The following is an 18,285-nucleotide window of genomic DNA, read 5'->3' on the forward strand; positions in this document are numbered from 1 at the left end:
GGCAAGGTAATCGCCGGCAGATTATCTAAAGAGGCATAGTACTCCCTAAATTCCTCTGCAATATCTTTCGGCATTGAAAGTTTTTGACCTCCTTTTGTTTTAATATACGGTATATATGACCGTATCTGTTGTACTTTTAATTTTCTTGCCAACGCTTCGCCACACTTGTCTCCGGATTCGTATACCACCCTCCTCCCTTGTTGTAATATTTCCTTTGCTTTGTACCGAAGGAGATCAGATAACTGTCGTCTCAGATGTGCTAATTAATTTCCAGTTTCCTTTTCTGGTATCCTCTTATGTTGTGTGTCTATTTCCTGTATCTTTTCCAATAGCTTTTTTGTTTGTTCTTCTCGGGCCTTCTTCATTCAGGAGCCATGTTTTATTAAAATTCCTCGAATTACTGCTTTATGGGCTTCCCATACTATTCCTGGGTGTCCCCCCCCCCCCCCGTTATCATTAGTCTGAAAATACCAGTTAATTTCTTTGGTCAGGTCCTCTCGGGTTTCAGGCAACTGTAATAAACTTTCATTTAAGCGCCATCTCCATTCCATCGTTTGAGTTGCACCCAACAGGGACAGCCTAATCGTGACTGGCGCGTGGTCTGACCAGGTAATGTTTAATATTGATATATCTTGTACCAAAGGGAGTAACTGTTGTGGTATTAAAAAAAAATCAATTCAGGAGTATGATTGATGGGGATTGGAGAAATATGTATAGTCCCTCTCCTCTGCATGAAGAGCCTGCCAAGCGTCTATCAAGTGGAATTTGTGCAGCTTCCGGAGGGCACGCGTCCTGATTCCTCTAGGGACCGAAGAGGTTCCAGTGGAAGTGTCTAGTTTAGGATCTAGGGGGATATTCAAGTCCCCCCCCTAAGATCAATTTCCCTTCCCTGAATTCCATTAACTTTGATAGAACTTTATCCAGAAAACTATCTCGATGCACATTTGGCACATAGATGGTAGCTAAGGTAACCTTTACGCTGCCTATAAATCCTTTAAGGAAAAGATATCTTCCCCCTGAGTCCAGACATTTGTCCATCAGAGACCAAGCAATTCAATTGGAAATTAGAATAGCTACTCCTTTGGTTTTAGCCTCTTGATTAGAGGCATGGTATACGTTTGGGAAATGTCTATTCTGAAGATAGGGGAATACACCCACCTTCCAGTGTGTTTCCTGCACCATTCCCACGTCGGTATTAAGGCGTTTTAGGTCATTCAATAACATTTTACGTTTTTCGGGGATATTAAGTCCTCTCACATTTAATGATGTAACACATAGTCCCTCTATCCTCTCTGGACAGGGGCACGGCAAAAAAAAAGGGGAACAACTAAATTTCACGGCACCTACCTAAGGGTACTAAGTTTCCCATAGGTGCCGAATATGGGGGGGGTGGCTAGCTGTGGCCAAAGTGGCAGAGCACCCCGCCCTATCCCTCCGGCTATTTTCTTACCTATTTTTATCCTCTGATACCTACAGAAGCCTATATGGCTGTTAAGCACAGGCATGGCCAGGACAGTGAAGACTTATATTGCTGGATGTAAACAAACCACAAAGCTGTGGCCATTAAATTGAGGTAAGTATACATCTGTAAGGAGGGAAGTTAGGTTAGGTTGGGTCAGGAGAAGAAGCCAAAAAAGATAGGTGCACTTTGTTTTAAAGTGCACCAATCTTTTAAAAGTTAGCAGGGAGGTTAGCCACTATGAGGACATGAGTTTTAGTCAAACTTTTCTGAAAATAGTAAATAAAATAACTAAACCGAAATTGATGACAGCGATATATCAAGGTACACAATTATTATTTTTATTTTATTTAATATAATTTATTTATTTTAATAGTTCTTTTCCAGTAATGTCTGCTAAGCACTTACCTAGAGTAAGTTGCGTGACGTATACAAAGATCTGCACTCCCGGCTTCAACTCGAACATTACAAGGTTCTGATTCAGGGCACTAAGAAGAGACTCTACAATCTAAAAATGAAGACATGAAAGACAGATCAGGAGAGCAGAGATTGTATGAACAGCGTTACCAAAGACATTTAGTTCAGTCTTTTAAAGAAAATCCTTTCTGAATCCAACGGATGCCTCTGATACCTGAAGGCCAAGTGTTTGGCACTCCTGTTCTCCAGCTGTTGTCCTAGGTTCACATCCAACAAGAAAACAATGTGGATTGGGACTTTTAAGGCATTTTGACTACTAAACTGCATAAAAACTACTACTAAAATGCATACAAATTTTACTTTATCACATATCACACATTAAAAATAACGTGAAAGACTGTTAAAATAATTGGTGATCACAACTTAGTTATTGGATATAAATTTCTCACGTTCTTCTTCAATGGAACTGAGAAGGTACAAAGGAACCCAAATACGTCACATAGCATACAGCTGATAAAAATACCACCAAGCTTGAGGGATACACCAACATCATTCTATGGTAAGACCGGGATCATCTCCCTCAACAGGATCTACAGACACCAACCTTTATAGATGTTGTAAGTTGTTCAGACAGTAATCTCCCGCTTATGTAGATCATAAGAACAAGATGGAACATGAGGCAAATTAAAGGGAGTTATGCTCCAAGAATGTGATACAATTAAATGTTTTCATGTGAACAGATGTCTCCAAAGAGTAGGCTCAAAAGACTCAGCTACTGCTAGGTTCAGATCTCAACAGTGGCAGTATCTGCATGGACTTTGCATGTTTCAAGTGCAATTGTGGCAGTTTCAACCATGTGTTCCTGTTTCCTTCAACAATCCAAAGGTGTTCTGGAAGGTTAATTGGCACCATATACAGTTGGAAATATTAGAGTCAAGCTCCTTTGAGGAACAGGAACTAATATGAAGGGTTCTATGCACTGTATTATATGTTGATGCTATTTAGACACAAACAATAATTGTTGGCTGAGCTTCCTACCTAACTGCTTATTTGTTTTTGTCTCAACTGCCATATTGACACTGCTGGATTCCCCATAGGTGTAAATGGGGGATTGATTTAATGCTGCATGACCCAAGGGTCATAATGAAGATTATGGTTGCAGCAGAGATAGGAAGCAAGAGATAAAGGGGTATATACTGGCAAAACCTATTTTTATGTTAGTGTTGGATATAATTTTTTTATATTGCTGCCTGTGTATCAACTGGGGAAATGCAACCCTCTATTGATCCTGGCGACCATTGTCATTAACTACTTGCTGACCAGCTGCTGCAGTTGCACTGCGGCAGAATGGCACGGCTTGGCAAAACAACATTATGTAACGTTGCTTTGCCCTGTGGCCCCCCGAGCCAATGCGAGTACTCAGCGGTCTTGATCACCGCCGGGGGCGCCGCTGAGACATGGAGAGCCCGGAACTGTGTGTGTAAACACACAGTTTCCGGTTCTCTGAGGGGAGAAGTGACAGATCGTCTGTTCATACAGAGTATGAACAGCGATCTGTTATCTTCCCTGCACAGTCCCCTCCTCCCTTCAGTTAGAACACACACTAGGACACACTTAACCCCTTCACTGCCCCCTAGTGTTAACTCCTTCACTGCCAGTGACATTTTTACAGTAATCAATGCATTTTTAATTGCACTGATCGCTGTATTAATGCCAATGGTCCCAAAAATGTGTCAAAATTGTCCGACATGTCCACCATAATGTCACAGTCACGATAAAAATTGCAGATCGCTGCCACTACTAGTAAAAAAAAATTCATAATAAAAATGCTATAAATCTATCCCCTATTTTGTAGACGCTATAACTTTTGCGCAAACCAATCAATATACGCTTATTGCGATTTTTTTTTACCAAAAAAATATGTAGAAGAAAACATATCGGCCAAAACTGAGGAAAAAAATTATTTAATATATTTTTGGGGATATTTATTATAGCAAAAAGTTTAAAAAATTGTGTTTTTTTCTAAATTGTCGTTATTTTATTGTTTATAGTGCAAAAAATAAAAACCGCAGGTGAACAAATACCACCAAAAGAAAGCTCTATTTGTGGGAAAAAAAGGAAATCAATTTTGTTTGGGTGCAACGTCGCACGTCCACGCAATTGTCAGTTAATCGTCAGTTAATTTTCAGTTAAAGCGATGCAGTGCCGAACCGCAAAAAGTGCTCTGGTCAGGAAGGGGGTAAAATCTTCCGGGGCTGAAGCGGTTAAGATACAAAGTTATGAGAAATCCAAAATTTTACAGTTGTCACTAGAACAGAAATAGAGAAATTGTTCCAATGGGGATACTGACAGCTGTCCAAGAGGGGAGTTCCTTTTACTTCTTGTTGTGCCTACAGGACAGGAAGTCAAGGGAATTGTCTCTAATGGGACACAGGCGGCAAAAATAAACTGATGGGGGATTTACCCTTTCTTACTTAACCCAAAACTAAAAGGAATTGTTTTGGTTGTTCAACTATATCAATAATGGCTCAAGGTCAATTTTACATCATATACTGTATATATATATATATAGATATATATAGATATATATATCTATATATATCTATATCTATCTATATAGATATATATATATATATATATATATATATATATATATATTATATATATATATATACACACAGTTGTGTGAAAAAGTATCTGCCTCCTTCCTGATTTTTTCTTTATTTGCATATTTCTCACACTTAAATGATTCAGATCAAACACATTTTAATATTACACAAAGATAACCTGAGTAAATCCAAGATACAGTTTTTTAAATTATTATTTAATTTATTAAGGGAAAAAGCTGTTCAAACCTGCCTGGCCCTATGTGAAAAAGTAATTGCCCCCTCCCGTGCTGAGAGAGCATGACGACGACTCATCCAGGAGGTCATAAAAGAACCCAGAACAACATCTAAAGAACTGCAGGCCTCACTTGCCTCAGATAAGATCAGTGTTCATGATTCAACAATAAAAAAGAGACTGGGCAAAAATGGCATCCATGGGAGAGTTCCAAGGCCAAAGCCACTGCTGACCAAATAGAACACAAAGGCCTATCTCACATTTACCAAAAAACATCTTGATTATCCCCAAGACTTTTAGACAAATATTCTGTGGACTGATGAGACAAAATTTTTACTTTTTGGAAGGTGTGCGTCTCGTTACATCTGGCATAAAACTAATACAGCATTTCATAACAAGAACATCATACCAACAGTCAGACATGGTGGTGGTAGTGTGATGGTCTGGGGCTGCTTTGCAGCTTCAGGACCTGGACGACTTACCATAATTGATGGATCCATAAATTCTGAGCTCTGGTTATCTTTGTGTACTAATAAAATTTGTTTGATGATCTGAGTCATTTAAGTGTGACAAATATGCAAAAAAAAAAAATCAGAAAGGGGGCAAATACTTTTTCACACAACTGTATACTCACCAGTCACTTTATTAGGTACACGTTGCTAGTATCGGGTTGGACCCCCTTTGCTTTCAGAACTGCCCTAATTCTTCGTGACATAGATTCAACAAGGTGTTGAAAACGTTCCTCATAGATTTTGGTCCATATTGACATGATAGCATCACAAAGTTGCTGCAGATTTGTCGGCTGAACACCCATGATGTGAATCTCCTGCTCCACCACATCCCAAAGGTGCTCTATTGGATGAGATCTGGTGACTGTGGAGGCCATTGAAGTACAGTGATCTCATTGTCATGTTCAAGAAACCAGTTTGAGCTTTGAGACATGGTGCATTATTCTGCTGGAAGTATCCATCAGAAGATGGGTACACTGTAGTCATGAAGGGATGGTCAGCAACAATACTCAGGTAGGTCATGGCGTTCAAACGACGCTTAATTGGTACTAAGGGGCCTGAAGTGTGCCAAGAAAATATCCCCCACACCATTATGCCCTGCACACGCGGTCGGATTTTCCGATGGAAAAAGTGCGATCGGATTGTGTTGTCGGAAATTCTGATCGTGTGTAGGCTCCATCTGACTTTTTCCGTTGGAATTTCCGACACACAATGTTTGAGATCAGGATATAAAATTTTCCGACAACAAAATCCGATGTTTAAATTCGGATCGTGTGTACACAAATCCGACGCACAAAGTGCCACGCATGCTCAGAATAAATTAAGAGGTGAAAGCTATTGGCTACTGCCCCGTTTATAGTCCCGACGTACGTGCTTTACGTCACCTCGTTCAGAACGATCAGATTTTCCAACAACTTTGTGTGACCGTGTGTATGCAAGACAAGTTTGGCCCAAAATACGTCAGAAAAAATCCGATGGATTTTGTTGTCGGGATGTCCGAACAGGGCATTGCACCACCACCAGCCTGAACCGTTGATACAAGGCAGGATGGATCCATGCTTTCATGTTGTTTATGTCAATTTATGACCCTACCATCTGAATGTCACAGCTGAAATAGAGACTCATCAGACCAAGCAATGTTTTTCCAATCTTCTGTTGTTCAATTTTGGTGAGCCTGTGAGAATTGTAGCCTCAGTTTCCTGTCCTTAGCTGACAGGAGTGGAACCTGGTGTGGTCTTCTGCTGCTGTAGCCCATCTGTTTCAAGGTCCGATGTGTTGCGCATCCCGAGATGGTATTCTGCATACCTTGGATGTAACGAGTGGTTATTTGAGTTAATGTTGCCTTTCTATCATCTGGAACCAGTCTGCCCATTCTCCTAGTAGGGTGTGGCCCCTGGACTCCATCTCTGCATCACGGTGGTCCGGGACCCCTAACAGTATATAGCCATATTGTCATGTTGATATGTAACTTGTATAGCCACGTCTCTTCTCCTTGTTTGTTTGGAATTTATTGAAATTATTGTCTTTCGACATTGTCAGAATAAATTATATTTTTTATACAATTTTTCTTATATGATTCATCTTCTGGTGTTCTCATACAATCACCAGGCCTTAAAAGTCCCGTAAGGGGGAACCCCGTTTCTTTCTCTGTGTCAAAATCCCAGTAGATCATCAGTTTTTGAAATATCCAGACCAGCCCATCTGGTACCAACAACCATGCCACATTCAAAGTCACTTAAATTCCCATTCTTCCCAATTCTGATGCTTGAACTTCAGCAAGTTGTCTTCACCACGTCTAGATGCCTAAATGCGACCATGTGATTGGCTGATTAGCAATTTGTGTTACCAAGCAATTGAACAGGTGTACCTAATAAAGTGGCCAGTGAGTGTATATATATATATTGACAAAAGCCTGCCAGAGCACTCTGGATTATCAAAAGAGACAATACCACATTTAAACAATAGCAGTAAATGATGCAACAACCCCTTTGATCCATATAATAATCACTAGCGCCTATGAGTGCCGAATCACAGCCGCAACACTGTTATAGTCTCCATTCAACAAAAGATCAACAACACATTATATATGCTCAATCTTCTTTTATTTGAACATCTAACAGAAAAACACAGCCATACAGAGATGTTGACGGGTTTCAGCTTGGATGGGCTTTAGTCATAACATGTCTAGAGCTCACCTAGGCTGAGAACCGTGTCAACATCTCTGTAATGCCCCGTACACACGATCGGATTTTCAGACGGAAAATGTTCTATGGGAGTCTGTTGTCGGAAATTCCGACCGTGTGTAGGCTCCATCGGACATTTTCCAGCGGAATTTCCCTCACACAAAATTTGAGAGCTGGATCTCAAATTTTCCAACAAAATCCGTTGTCGTAAATTCTGATCGTGTGTACACAATTCTGACACACAAAATTCCACGCATGCTCAGAATCAAGCAGAAGATCCCCACTGGCTGTTGAACTTCATTTTTCTCGGCTCGTCGTATGTGTTGTATGTCACCGCGTTCTTGACGGTCGGAAATTCTTGACCAACTTTGTGTGACCGTGTGTATGCAAGACAAGTTTGAGCCAACATCCAACAGAAAAAAACAAAGATTTTGTTGTCGGAAAATCCTATCGTGTGTACGGGGCATAAGGCTGTGCTTTCCTGTGGAATGTTCGGATAAAAGAAGATTGTATTGAGCATTCATTCGAAGTTGCCGATCTTTTGTTGAACAATAACACATTTGCCTGCCTCAAGGCTGTCCGATAAAGGAAGAGTCACTCTTCTAAATTAAAGTAATTGTGAAGGCTCATTGTTTTTTTTTAAATGACAAACATGCTATACTTACCTCCTCTGTGCAGCTGGTTTTGCACAGAGCAGCCTGGATCCCCCTCTTCTCGGGTCCCTCTTCGCTGCTTCTAGTCCCTCCCTCCTTTGAGTGCCCCTCAGCCAGCAGCTTGCTACAGGGGGCACCCAAGCAGAGTCAGAGCTCCGTGAATCCATTCAGACATGGAGCCCAGACCTGGCCTTATCCCCTCTCTCCCCTGATTGGCTGACTGACTTTGATTGACAGCCGCGGGAGCCAATGGCGCCACTGCTCTGTCTCAGCCAATGAGGAGGAGTGTCCTGGATGGCTGAGGGGATCGTGGACATTGCTGGAGAGAGAAGGAGCTCAGGAAGGTAATTAGGGGGGGCTGCTACACACAGAAGGTTTTTTATCTTAATGCATAAAATGCATTAAGATAAAAAAAACTTCTGCCTTTACAACTCCTTTAATTGTGTGTGTAAAGCCTGGTACACACTAGCCGTTTGTTTTTTTCGTTCAACCCAGCGGACTGAACGAAAAAAAAAAAACTGACAGCTCAGGAGGAGCCGCTGTACTAACAATCCAATGTTAGTACAGCGATCTCCCCTGCTGTACTATTGTCTTCTGACAGGGGAACACCTCCCTCTGCCAGAACACTCTTGTTAGTGCTCTCAGCCATTGATTGAGAGCGCTGATTGGGAGCCAATCGGCAGACCATTTTCGATCATGCCCCTTCGACAGAAGCTGACCAAGCAGTACACATGGGCCGAAAGTCGGCCGGTTCAATAGAAACATTCAACCCGTGTTCAGGGCTTAAATCTCAGCTCCATGTCGATGATCTCTATAAACAGCAGGCTTTTCACAACATGCAGTAAAAGTACATAAAAAAAACGTAGCCAAGGGCCCAAGCCCCCCCCCCCCCCCCCCATTTGCTGCATAAAAGCCAACACACAGTCTATGTCCCTATGCAAAAATCCAGACCGTAATATGTTGACTCACCTGCTCCAAGTCCAGTTTGCTACCTTTCCTCCGCTCACTGACATTTTTTGGTGGTAATATAAAAAGTTCCGCTGATGTTGGGAGTCCAGGAAACATGGCTACTAGAATATGCTCCTCTGGGATATGGGTAACCTACAATAAAAAATATACTATGACTTAAAACATACTATTATGTAGACAAAAACTCACCCAAGTTCTACCGGAGTAATGAGCTGAATATCGGTGCTCAGGCTTGTTGTGTCCCATGAACATCAAAATAGCAAGAAATGCCGGCAACACGATTGTTTCTTCTTACAAATCTTTATTTGGCACTAACAGCAGAGCTACATCTAAAGTGCTAACACGTTTCGTCTGTAGCCTTCCTCATGTCATAAAACATACTATTCACGCTAAAATTATTCAAAATGAGTTCCAAGTCTGTCTGCACAATGTTCTGATACAGAATATGAACTATCACCCACATATGGTGGCCATGTCCCCTGGTTAAACCTCTCGAATCTACACTAATGCCCCGTACACACGGTCGGACTTTGTTCGGACATTCCGACAACAAAATCCATGGGTTTTTTCCGACGGATGTTGGCTCAAACTTGTCTTGCATACACACGGTCACACAAAGTTGTTGGAAAATCCGATCGTTCTGAGCGCGGTGACGTAAAACACGTACGTTGGGACTATAAACGGGGCAGTGGCCAATAGCTTTCATCTCTTTATTTATTCTGAGCATGCGTGGCACTTTGTCCGTCGGATTTGTGTACACATGATCGGAATTTCCGACAACGGATTTTGTTGTCGGAAAATTTTATATCCTGCTCTCAAACTTTATGTGTCGGAAAATCCAATGGAAAATGTGTGATGGAGCCTACACACGGTCGAAATTTCCGACAACAAGGTCCTATCACACATTTTCCGTCGGAAACGGGGCATAAGACTGATGAGGCAGCACTGATAAACTGTACTTTGAAGCTGCACTGATGGGCGCTGATGGGGTTGCACTGATAATCAGTGTAAATGTTGTTCTCGCTGTGCCCTGACTGTTCAGCTCTCCTTTCTTCACAAGCTGTCTCTGTGTGAGGAAAGGAAAGTCGATAACCAGCAAGTCTGTTAACATCGGTGTGAGCTGTGATTGGAAACAGCTAATCACATGTTTAAGGACTACTGTGATTGACCCTTTACCCCAATCTGTGATCCTCTGTGTCCAAGGCACACAGTGATCACAGACACTTCCCGATGTGAACCCCAGGGGGCGCGCAGGAAGCACGTTCTCTGGAGGACGTCCAGATACGCCTTCCCAGAAATGGAGAGCTGCGCTGTAGCTCTATATAGGCTATGGCGTGGTAGAGAAGTAGCTGATGGCACCGCTGCACGTCTGCTAAATGGCAGTATGTTTCTGTTCTTGTCATAAAGGAAGCGAACTTGTATGCATTCCCAATGTGTAGTAGTGTGAATCTAGACTGAGGACTTGTTCACATGGGTGTACCTACAGTATGCGTACATTGGTGCGGAGGGCCATCTATGCCTGCACTGGATGTACAGATGTCCTGTGTATCCCGGGGCAGGCAGCCTATTAATGTCTATTGGGAAGCTGCATGGACACGGCCGCTCGTCCCAGTTTGAAAGCCATGTGGGTGCATTTCCTCAAATGCAGACAGTGTGGAAAAACATACCAACAATCTGCACAATTTGGGAACATTGCTAAACCACACCATCTGTTCATGACAACCAATCTGGTCTACTAAATGCATTACATGTTGCATTTGGTGATTGTTAACAACATTTATACAACTGGACTTATACCTGTAGCACACGTATTCAGGAAAAAAAGGAGTTTTATTTGTCATGATTAACCACTTGACCTCCGCAAGATTTACCCCCTTCAAGACCAGGCCATTTTTTGCGATACAGCAATTTAACTGACTATTGCGTGGTCATGCAACGCTGAGCCCAAATAAAATGTATGTAATTTTTTTTTTCCTACAAATATAGCTTTCTTTTGGTGATATTTGAAAACTTCTGCCTTTTTTTTTTTTTTTTGCGATATAAACAATAAAAGACAGACAATTTGGAAAAAATAAAAATAAAACTTTTTTTACTTTCTGCAATAAAACATATCCAATAAAAAAATGTAAAAATCAAATGTCTTCATAAATTTAGGACAATATTTTTGGTAAAATAAAATCCTAATAAGCGTATATTGATTGGTTTACGTTATATTGTTTACAAACTATAGGATATACTTATGGAATGTTTATTTTTCTTTTATGCTAATAATAGCGACGATCTTGTGACCTATAGCAGGACTGCGATATTGCGGCAGACATTAACTGACACTTTTGACACTTTGCGGGAACCAGTGACACTAATACAGCGATCAGTGATAAAAATATGCACTTGCACTTTCACTGTACTAATGACACTGGCTGGGAAGGGGTTAAACATCTAGGGCGATCAAAGGGTTTAATGTGTGCCTAGCCAGTGTTTTTGTGTACACAGTGTGATGTTTTCACTAAGGAAAGAGATAGATCCTAGGATCGTCTCTTCCCCCCTGTCAGAACTGAGATAAGCATTCTTTACATAGGCATATCCAGTTCTCTTTATTTTACAAACAATTGCTGGGTGCTGGGAGATATCGAGTCCCCGGGACCCGCAGATCAGCTTCTGCTGAGAATTACCACAGCAAAAGCATCCCACCGGAGGCACACATATGCCCCCTACAGGCGAAAGTGTAGAATCACATATTTATATATACACGTGATCCTGCACACAGCTGTCGCCCTGTAGCAGTAAAAATGCTATAGGGCAGTCAGCAAGTGGTTAAAAGACACCATAAATGGCCCAAATGCCAACGCATATCTGACCAGTGTGGGCCTTAGCAAACTGGAACCTTCATACACATTGCATTTTAAAACGCTCACAACCATCACAATTTACCTAAACAGGTAAAGGAGAATCAGCAAATTGTGTCACAGAGAATAGAAAACATCTGTTCATAAACCACAACCAAGCTAAACAAATAAAAATACAATGTAACAAAATATGACAGAATGCAACTACAAGGGAAAGGCATTGTGGTTACCTAGGAAAATAAATCTTCTCAAAAACAGACTTAAATCCCAACGCTGAATAAGTCCCTGTGGCATATGAGTTTCCAATTTGTGTATCCACCGTGCCATTCTCTTTAACAGTCTCCTGAGATCAACCCCCCAAGCAATCTTGTGGCATACTTTTGAATACTAACCCCCCAAGCAGACAATTTAACTCTTTCTATGAGATAATATTGCAAACCCTTTAGTTCACCATCGTGAAAGATTTTTAAAATTTCTAGAAACTGCAGAGAGGTGCTTCACATTGAGGTTGGTGGTTGCTGTACAGTGATCTCCTATTCTCGTTCTTAGGGAGAAAATGGTGCACCCCACAAATTGTAACATATTGCAACAAAAACTCTGAACAAATGATCGTATAAACAAAATTTTTTGCACTCCAATTAAAGAAATCCCTGATGGAATAGACTGCACCAGAAAGCAGGGAACCTCTCATGTCTACCCTGTTTCCCCGAAAATAAGACCTAGCGTGATTGTCGGTGATAGCTGCAATATAAGCCCTACCTCCCAAATAAGCCCTAGTTAAAGTCCTTGTAGGTCTTATTTTCAGGGTAGGGCTTATTTTCGGGAAACAGGGTAGGGCTTATTTGGGGGGTGGGGCTTATATTGCAGCCATCATCGACAATCACGCTAGGTCTTATTTTCGGGGAAACAGGGTATATGTAGTTTACAGGATTTACACAACTTTATCCCATATCTTTATATATTTATTGTGTATCCAGTCCCCTGTTTATTTGGTTTTGCACCCCCCAATTGTTCTTGTCCATCTAAAATAAATCAAAATTGACTGCGTAAAAAAGAAAATGAGCTAATTGTAGGAGCAGGGGGACAAGTGAGGATCCAGAAAACTCCAGTTTACAAACTTCAGTGGGTAGCCATTTTACATTCAAAGAGCTTTGTCCCAACGGCTTTAGAAAAAGATGAAAGCTGTGTTTGGAAATTGAATTTGTATTTACAATGTTACAAGATCTACACATTGTATCATTTGTTTTGCTTGGTGGATTAAAAGACTGTATACAATGACATTAAAAATATTTGTACACATCTATTGTTTGAGAAATAAATGGAGAGCTTATAGTGCCAAAAAAGGGGACCAAGAAGGTCCTCAGTTATTTTTAGAGATAACGTATATTCAAGTAGAAAGATCTGCAGTAAACCAAGAATTCTTTAATCACATATTTTCAAGAAGATGTAAGCATCATAAATAATACATTCCTCGTTATTTTCCATAGACAAGGACCTTTGACATGGAAAACACAAACCGAGCTGCTTAAAAATCATGTTTCTTCATCTTTCGGGTTTGTTATTGCCTTCCTGTCCTCATCTACTGAACATTTTCATCCAAGCTAAAATATATTCTGCTGAAAATCTGAAATGATTGTCTGACTTCCCAGACTTTGCCAGCAAACTTCAGCATAGAAGAACAGGAAGGTTACAGAGAATCATTAGTTGAAAAAAAAAAAAAAAGTATTTTCGAAAAACAATGACCGCTTTTCTTTTTCATTAATTTGGGCTATTCTCGGAAATATCACTGTGGTTGTAGATTATATCAATTTTATATGGTGCATGGCATCATTGTTTGAGCCGAAAATTGTTTCTACAAAGACTCAACCTCAGATGCTTAGCCTCTTACCACTGGCCGGAGTTGGCCGTTAAGACATTGTAATGCAAGAGGTATTCCATAGGCTTCCTGATCATGTGATCACTGTGATTGAGTGTTACAGTAATCACATGATCATCAACCCACCCTACCAGCTTCCAGTCTTCAGTGTGACTGGGAGCTGTCGGAGACAGTGAGGTCACATTGCTGGGAGCACATCAGATGTATACATAAAAGTGGCAGCATGGCATAAAGCCCACTCTGTACAGCCACATATTTGTGTGAGGCTGATATGAAGAGGTTAAAGGCTAACATCACCTTTTGCAACATGTACCATGTTACATTTATATTTAGGATGTAACATGGTTCCAATTGAACCGCTCGCCCCACCAAAATGTCCCTTGTGACAGTGGGCAATGTAGGCACAAGTGAACGCTTGTGAGTCGATACTGTGGTAGTTGGGTGATTATATTCATGTGGCCAATGCTTTTTCCCAATGAGTTGCCCCAAAGCTGTCCAAACTGTACTTTAAGGCATGGCAGATGACTTTTTGAACAAAGCAGAAAGTTCACATAAACATCAGTTGTCCACGCAGGGGTTCCTCCACATGAACAGTCAACTGAAAATGCCACCTGGCTCCCTTGTCAGCAGCACTTCTGCTCTTCTTACCAGTTCCTCTGACTGTGTTGCCCAGCTCTTCTGGTTTGCTTGGCTCACTTAGCCGCTAATTTTAGCGCCCTACTGTACAGCCCACTCCTGGCCTCTGTATAGGGGTTCTACTGACATCCCAATAGGAGCTCACCTTACTCCTGGGACAAGACCTCCTGTCTCCTGGCTGAGGCACATCTAATGCCTAGTTGAGATCACTTGTCTCTTGACACCTGGCTGAGTTCCTCTGATCCTTGAGGGAGACAAGATTCAATATGGGAGCTGTCTCCAAACTGCGAGCCCTGACATGTCAAATCGCATGCCAAATCAGCACAATGTCAACATGGGCTTAGGGACCTTAGATTATAAGCTCATTGAGGGCAGGGACTGATATGAATGTTCAATATGTAAAGTGCTGTGTAAATTGTAGGTGCTACATAAATACCTGTATTAAATAAATAATAAGGAGGAAATAAACCAAATCAACTAGATACCAGAGACTATTTAAAGGAATATTTCCCCCACTGTCCTTAAGTAAATACCCCAGCAAAGAAAATAGTGAATACTGGCTTCTGGGGAACGAGGGGCCAAGGGCCACAGGTTGGGTGCTGTGGGGTTAGTGAATGAGTGTAAATAAATATACAGTAATTAAGGATTATAGTTAATTAAATTGAGCAAAACTTGAAAAATTCCAAGTGAGTTGCCAAAGAATTTTTAACTTAAAATAACAAATATATTTTAAAAGCGCAGTCCTTCCACGTGTCAAAACAGGATGGTCTCGGTGGAATTGAAACTGACTTAAAACAAGAGGTTCCATAATACTTTACAGTGAGCAGACATTAATTAATTGGTCATTACATAGGGATGTCTTATTAGATTAGGTTTGACATCCATATTATAACTGAATGAGTCAATCACAGTTACCGTAATCATGTTGCAGTCGGGACTGGAATGAATTAGTAATGATTAGCCATTTTCCGCACTGAGTCAGCATGAAGAACTGTCAGTGGTTAAAGGACGAGTGCTAAAAGCTTGGCCATGTTCATTAAGGATGAGCCGAACACCCCCCAGTTCGGTTCGCACCAGAACATCCGAACAAGCAAAAAATTCAGAAGAACACACGAACACCGTTAAAGTCTATGGGACACGAATGTGAAAAATCAAAAGTGCTCATTTTAAAGACTTATATGTAAGTTATTGTCATAAAAAAGTGTTTGGGGACCTGGGTCCTGCCCCAGGGGACATGTATCAATGCAAAAAAAAGTTTTAAAAACGTCCTTTTTTCGGGAGCAGTGATTTTTTTAATGCTTAAAGTGAAACAATAAAAATGAAATATTCCTTTAAATATCGTGCCTGGGAAGTGTCTATAGTATGCCTATAAAGTGGCCCATTTTTTCCCGTGTTTAGAATAGTACCGCAGCAAAATGACATTTCTAAAGAAAAAAAGTAATTTAAAACTGATTGCGGCTGTAATGAATTTTCGGGTTACGGCAATATAGTTAAAACTCATTAAAAAAACGGCACGGGGTCCCCCCAGTTCATTACCAGGCCCTTTGGGTCTGGTAGGAATATTAAGGGGAACCCCAAACCAAAAAGTTTTTAAAGAATTGCGTGGGGGTCCCTCCAAAATCCATACCAGGCCCTTCAGGTCTTGTATGGAAATTAAGGGGAACCCTGCGCCAAATTTTTAAAAAAATGGCGTAGGGATCCCCCCAAAATCCATACCAGACCCTTTAGGTCTGGTATACATTTTAAGGGGAATCCTGTGCCAACTCTGATCTTGCCCGGTGGTTGTGGGAGTATGTGGGCGGGGGGCTTATAGGAATCTGGAAGCCCCCTTTAACAAGGGGACCCCCAGATCCCGGCCTCCCCCCTATGTGAATTGGTAACGGGTACATTGTACCCCTGCCATTTCACGAAAAAGTGTCAAAAATGGTAAAAAAAGACAAGAGACAGCTTGGGACAAGTCCTTTATTACAAGATTTACAAAAAAAAAATGTCCAACGATGTCAATTCATCTTCTATCACGCCGCCGACGAGCCGAAAAAAAAATGCAACACCTCTGCCTACATGGGAGGCTCCAGCCAAGTGAAGCTTCTTCTGGGTGACAGTTCTTATATAGCTGAGGGTGGGGCCACCCAGTGATGTAAACGGGTGACCCCGCCCCCCTCTGACAACACGGGTAAGCCACGGGGAAGCTCTCTCCTCTCCCATCCGTGTGAGTGAGGAGGGAGGGGGAACTGACAGTGCAGCCTCTGGGCTGTATGAGAGAGACGCTCTGAGCTCAGAGTCCTGCCACTAGCAACCACTCTGGGCCCCCCCCCCCCCCACAGTGGCAGAATGCCAGGGCACGATCACAAGTGCGACCTTTGCAACCCTGGTAGTTCTACCACTGGGCAAAACCTTTTTTATTAACTTATATAGTTCAAATTTCACATGTAGGCAGAGTAGCTCTTCCTTTTTAGTAACTCTTCTTCTTCTTCTTCTTTTTCCTTGCAGGGAAATAATAGATTCCAAGCAGAAGCAATTAGCTGTCATTGAGATTTTGACAAAGGAGGGGTGCGGACTGTCTGACATTCACAGAAGGCTACAGAATGTTTACTGAGATGACAACAATGACATGAGTCACCAATACTCTTGTCAATGGTGTAATTTCCAAAAACCTTATGTGGATGTCGGAAAGCCATCACCCCTCTTTCGTCAAAAACTCAATGATGGTGTATTGCTTCTGTTTGGAATCTATTATTTCCCTACAATGAAAAAGAATACGAGTTACTATAGGAGGAATAGTTACTTTACCAACTTGTAAAATTTGAACAACCTACTGTATGTTAGTTAATAATTTAATATAACATATGCCCACTTTAGCATTAATTTTGGTACAGCCCTCATATTAAAGAAGAACTCCAGGAAATAAGGACTGCACGTGGTAAATATAATGCATTAAGCAAATTCCCCAGGCATTGTCCATTCAGAGATACAGCCCTTTGAAATCCCTGCTATGCATAGTGCCATACCACTAGTTAATACTAATTCTGATCCCTAGGCCATACTTGAACTGAAATAGTTAGTGTAATAAACGTTTAAAGGGTTGACTACCCCACAGCTAATTGTACTTGGCAAACGTTTTCTACCACAAAGGGGCACATAATGTAATAATGGAAATAAATGTTGCAATAAGACATCAAAGAGGAACATTGCTACATGTTACAACTTTAGTCATCTTCAACTTTTTTTAATATATATGACGATTCTGTATGTAACGTGTAAAAAAGGATGCATTTCATGGGGCTTGAATTGCATAACATAATATGGACTAATATGACACTATAGAGCAGGGGTCTCAAACTGGCGGCCCTCCAGCTGTTGCGAAACTACAAGTCCCATGAGGCACTGCAAGGCTGAGAGTTACAAGCATGACTCCCACAGGCAGAGGCATGATGGGACTTGTAGTTTCGCAACAGCTTGAGGGCCACCAGTTTGAGACCCCTGCTTTAGAGGCTTGATTCCAGTGAGAGGCACCTCTAGTTTTATCGATTCCTGTACAACAAGCCGGCACCATATTTCCTTCTCACTGGAGTAAGCTTCTTTTCATTATCTTCCATGGCCTGCAGCACACAGCATATCCCAGGCAGACCTCAGCTGCCACCATTAATACGCACCTGTATCAGAGCTCTCTTAATGAGTCTGCTTATGTCTTGTCTCCACTCGGGGATGTCGGGGTTGTGGTAATCCAGGTTCGGGGAAAATGACAGCAGCTGTGACTGGAAATACTCTGAAACACAATCATTAAAAGGCATTAAAAGACGCTTTATGTCAATTCCCTGCAAGACTGTTATGTCTTTTGCTGAAAGGCTTGCGGGGAAACTGTGATTTTCGTTTGAAGACTTAAAGCTGAACAACTG

The 18,285-nt window shown here is 41.4% G+C and overlaps 1 protein-coding gene across 1 annotated transcript in view; it reads right to left on the reverse strand.

Moving 5' to 3' along the window:
- The window catches only part of SORCS3 (sortilin related VPS10 domain containing receptor 3), a 988,335-nt gene that overhangs the window by 37,108 nt on the left and 932,942 nt on the right, over positions 1-18,285 (reverse strand). The window contains exons 22-24 of the mRNA XM_073595927.1: positions 18,043-18,155; positions 9,032-9,163; positions 1,868-1,967 (exon numbers count right to left, since the gene is read on the reverse strand). Coding sequence (XP_073452028.1) covers positions 1,868-1,967; positions 9,032-9,163; positions 18,043-18,155 — 345 coding nt within the window. The remainder of the gene's footprint in view (positions 1-1,867; positions 1,968-9,031; positions 9,164-18,042; positions 18,156-18,285) is intronic.

This window comes from Aquarana catesbeiana, linkage group LG08, assembly GCF_042186555.1.
Source record: "Aquarana catesbeiana isolate 2022-GZ linkage group LG08, ASM4218655v1, whole genome shotgun sequence".
NCBI classification, from domain to species: domain Eukaryota; kingdom Metazoa; phylum Chordata; class Amphibia; order Anura; family Ranidae; genus Aquarana; species Aquarana catesbeiana.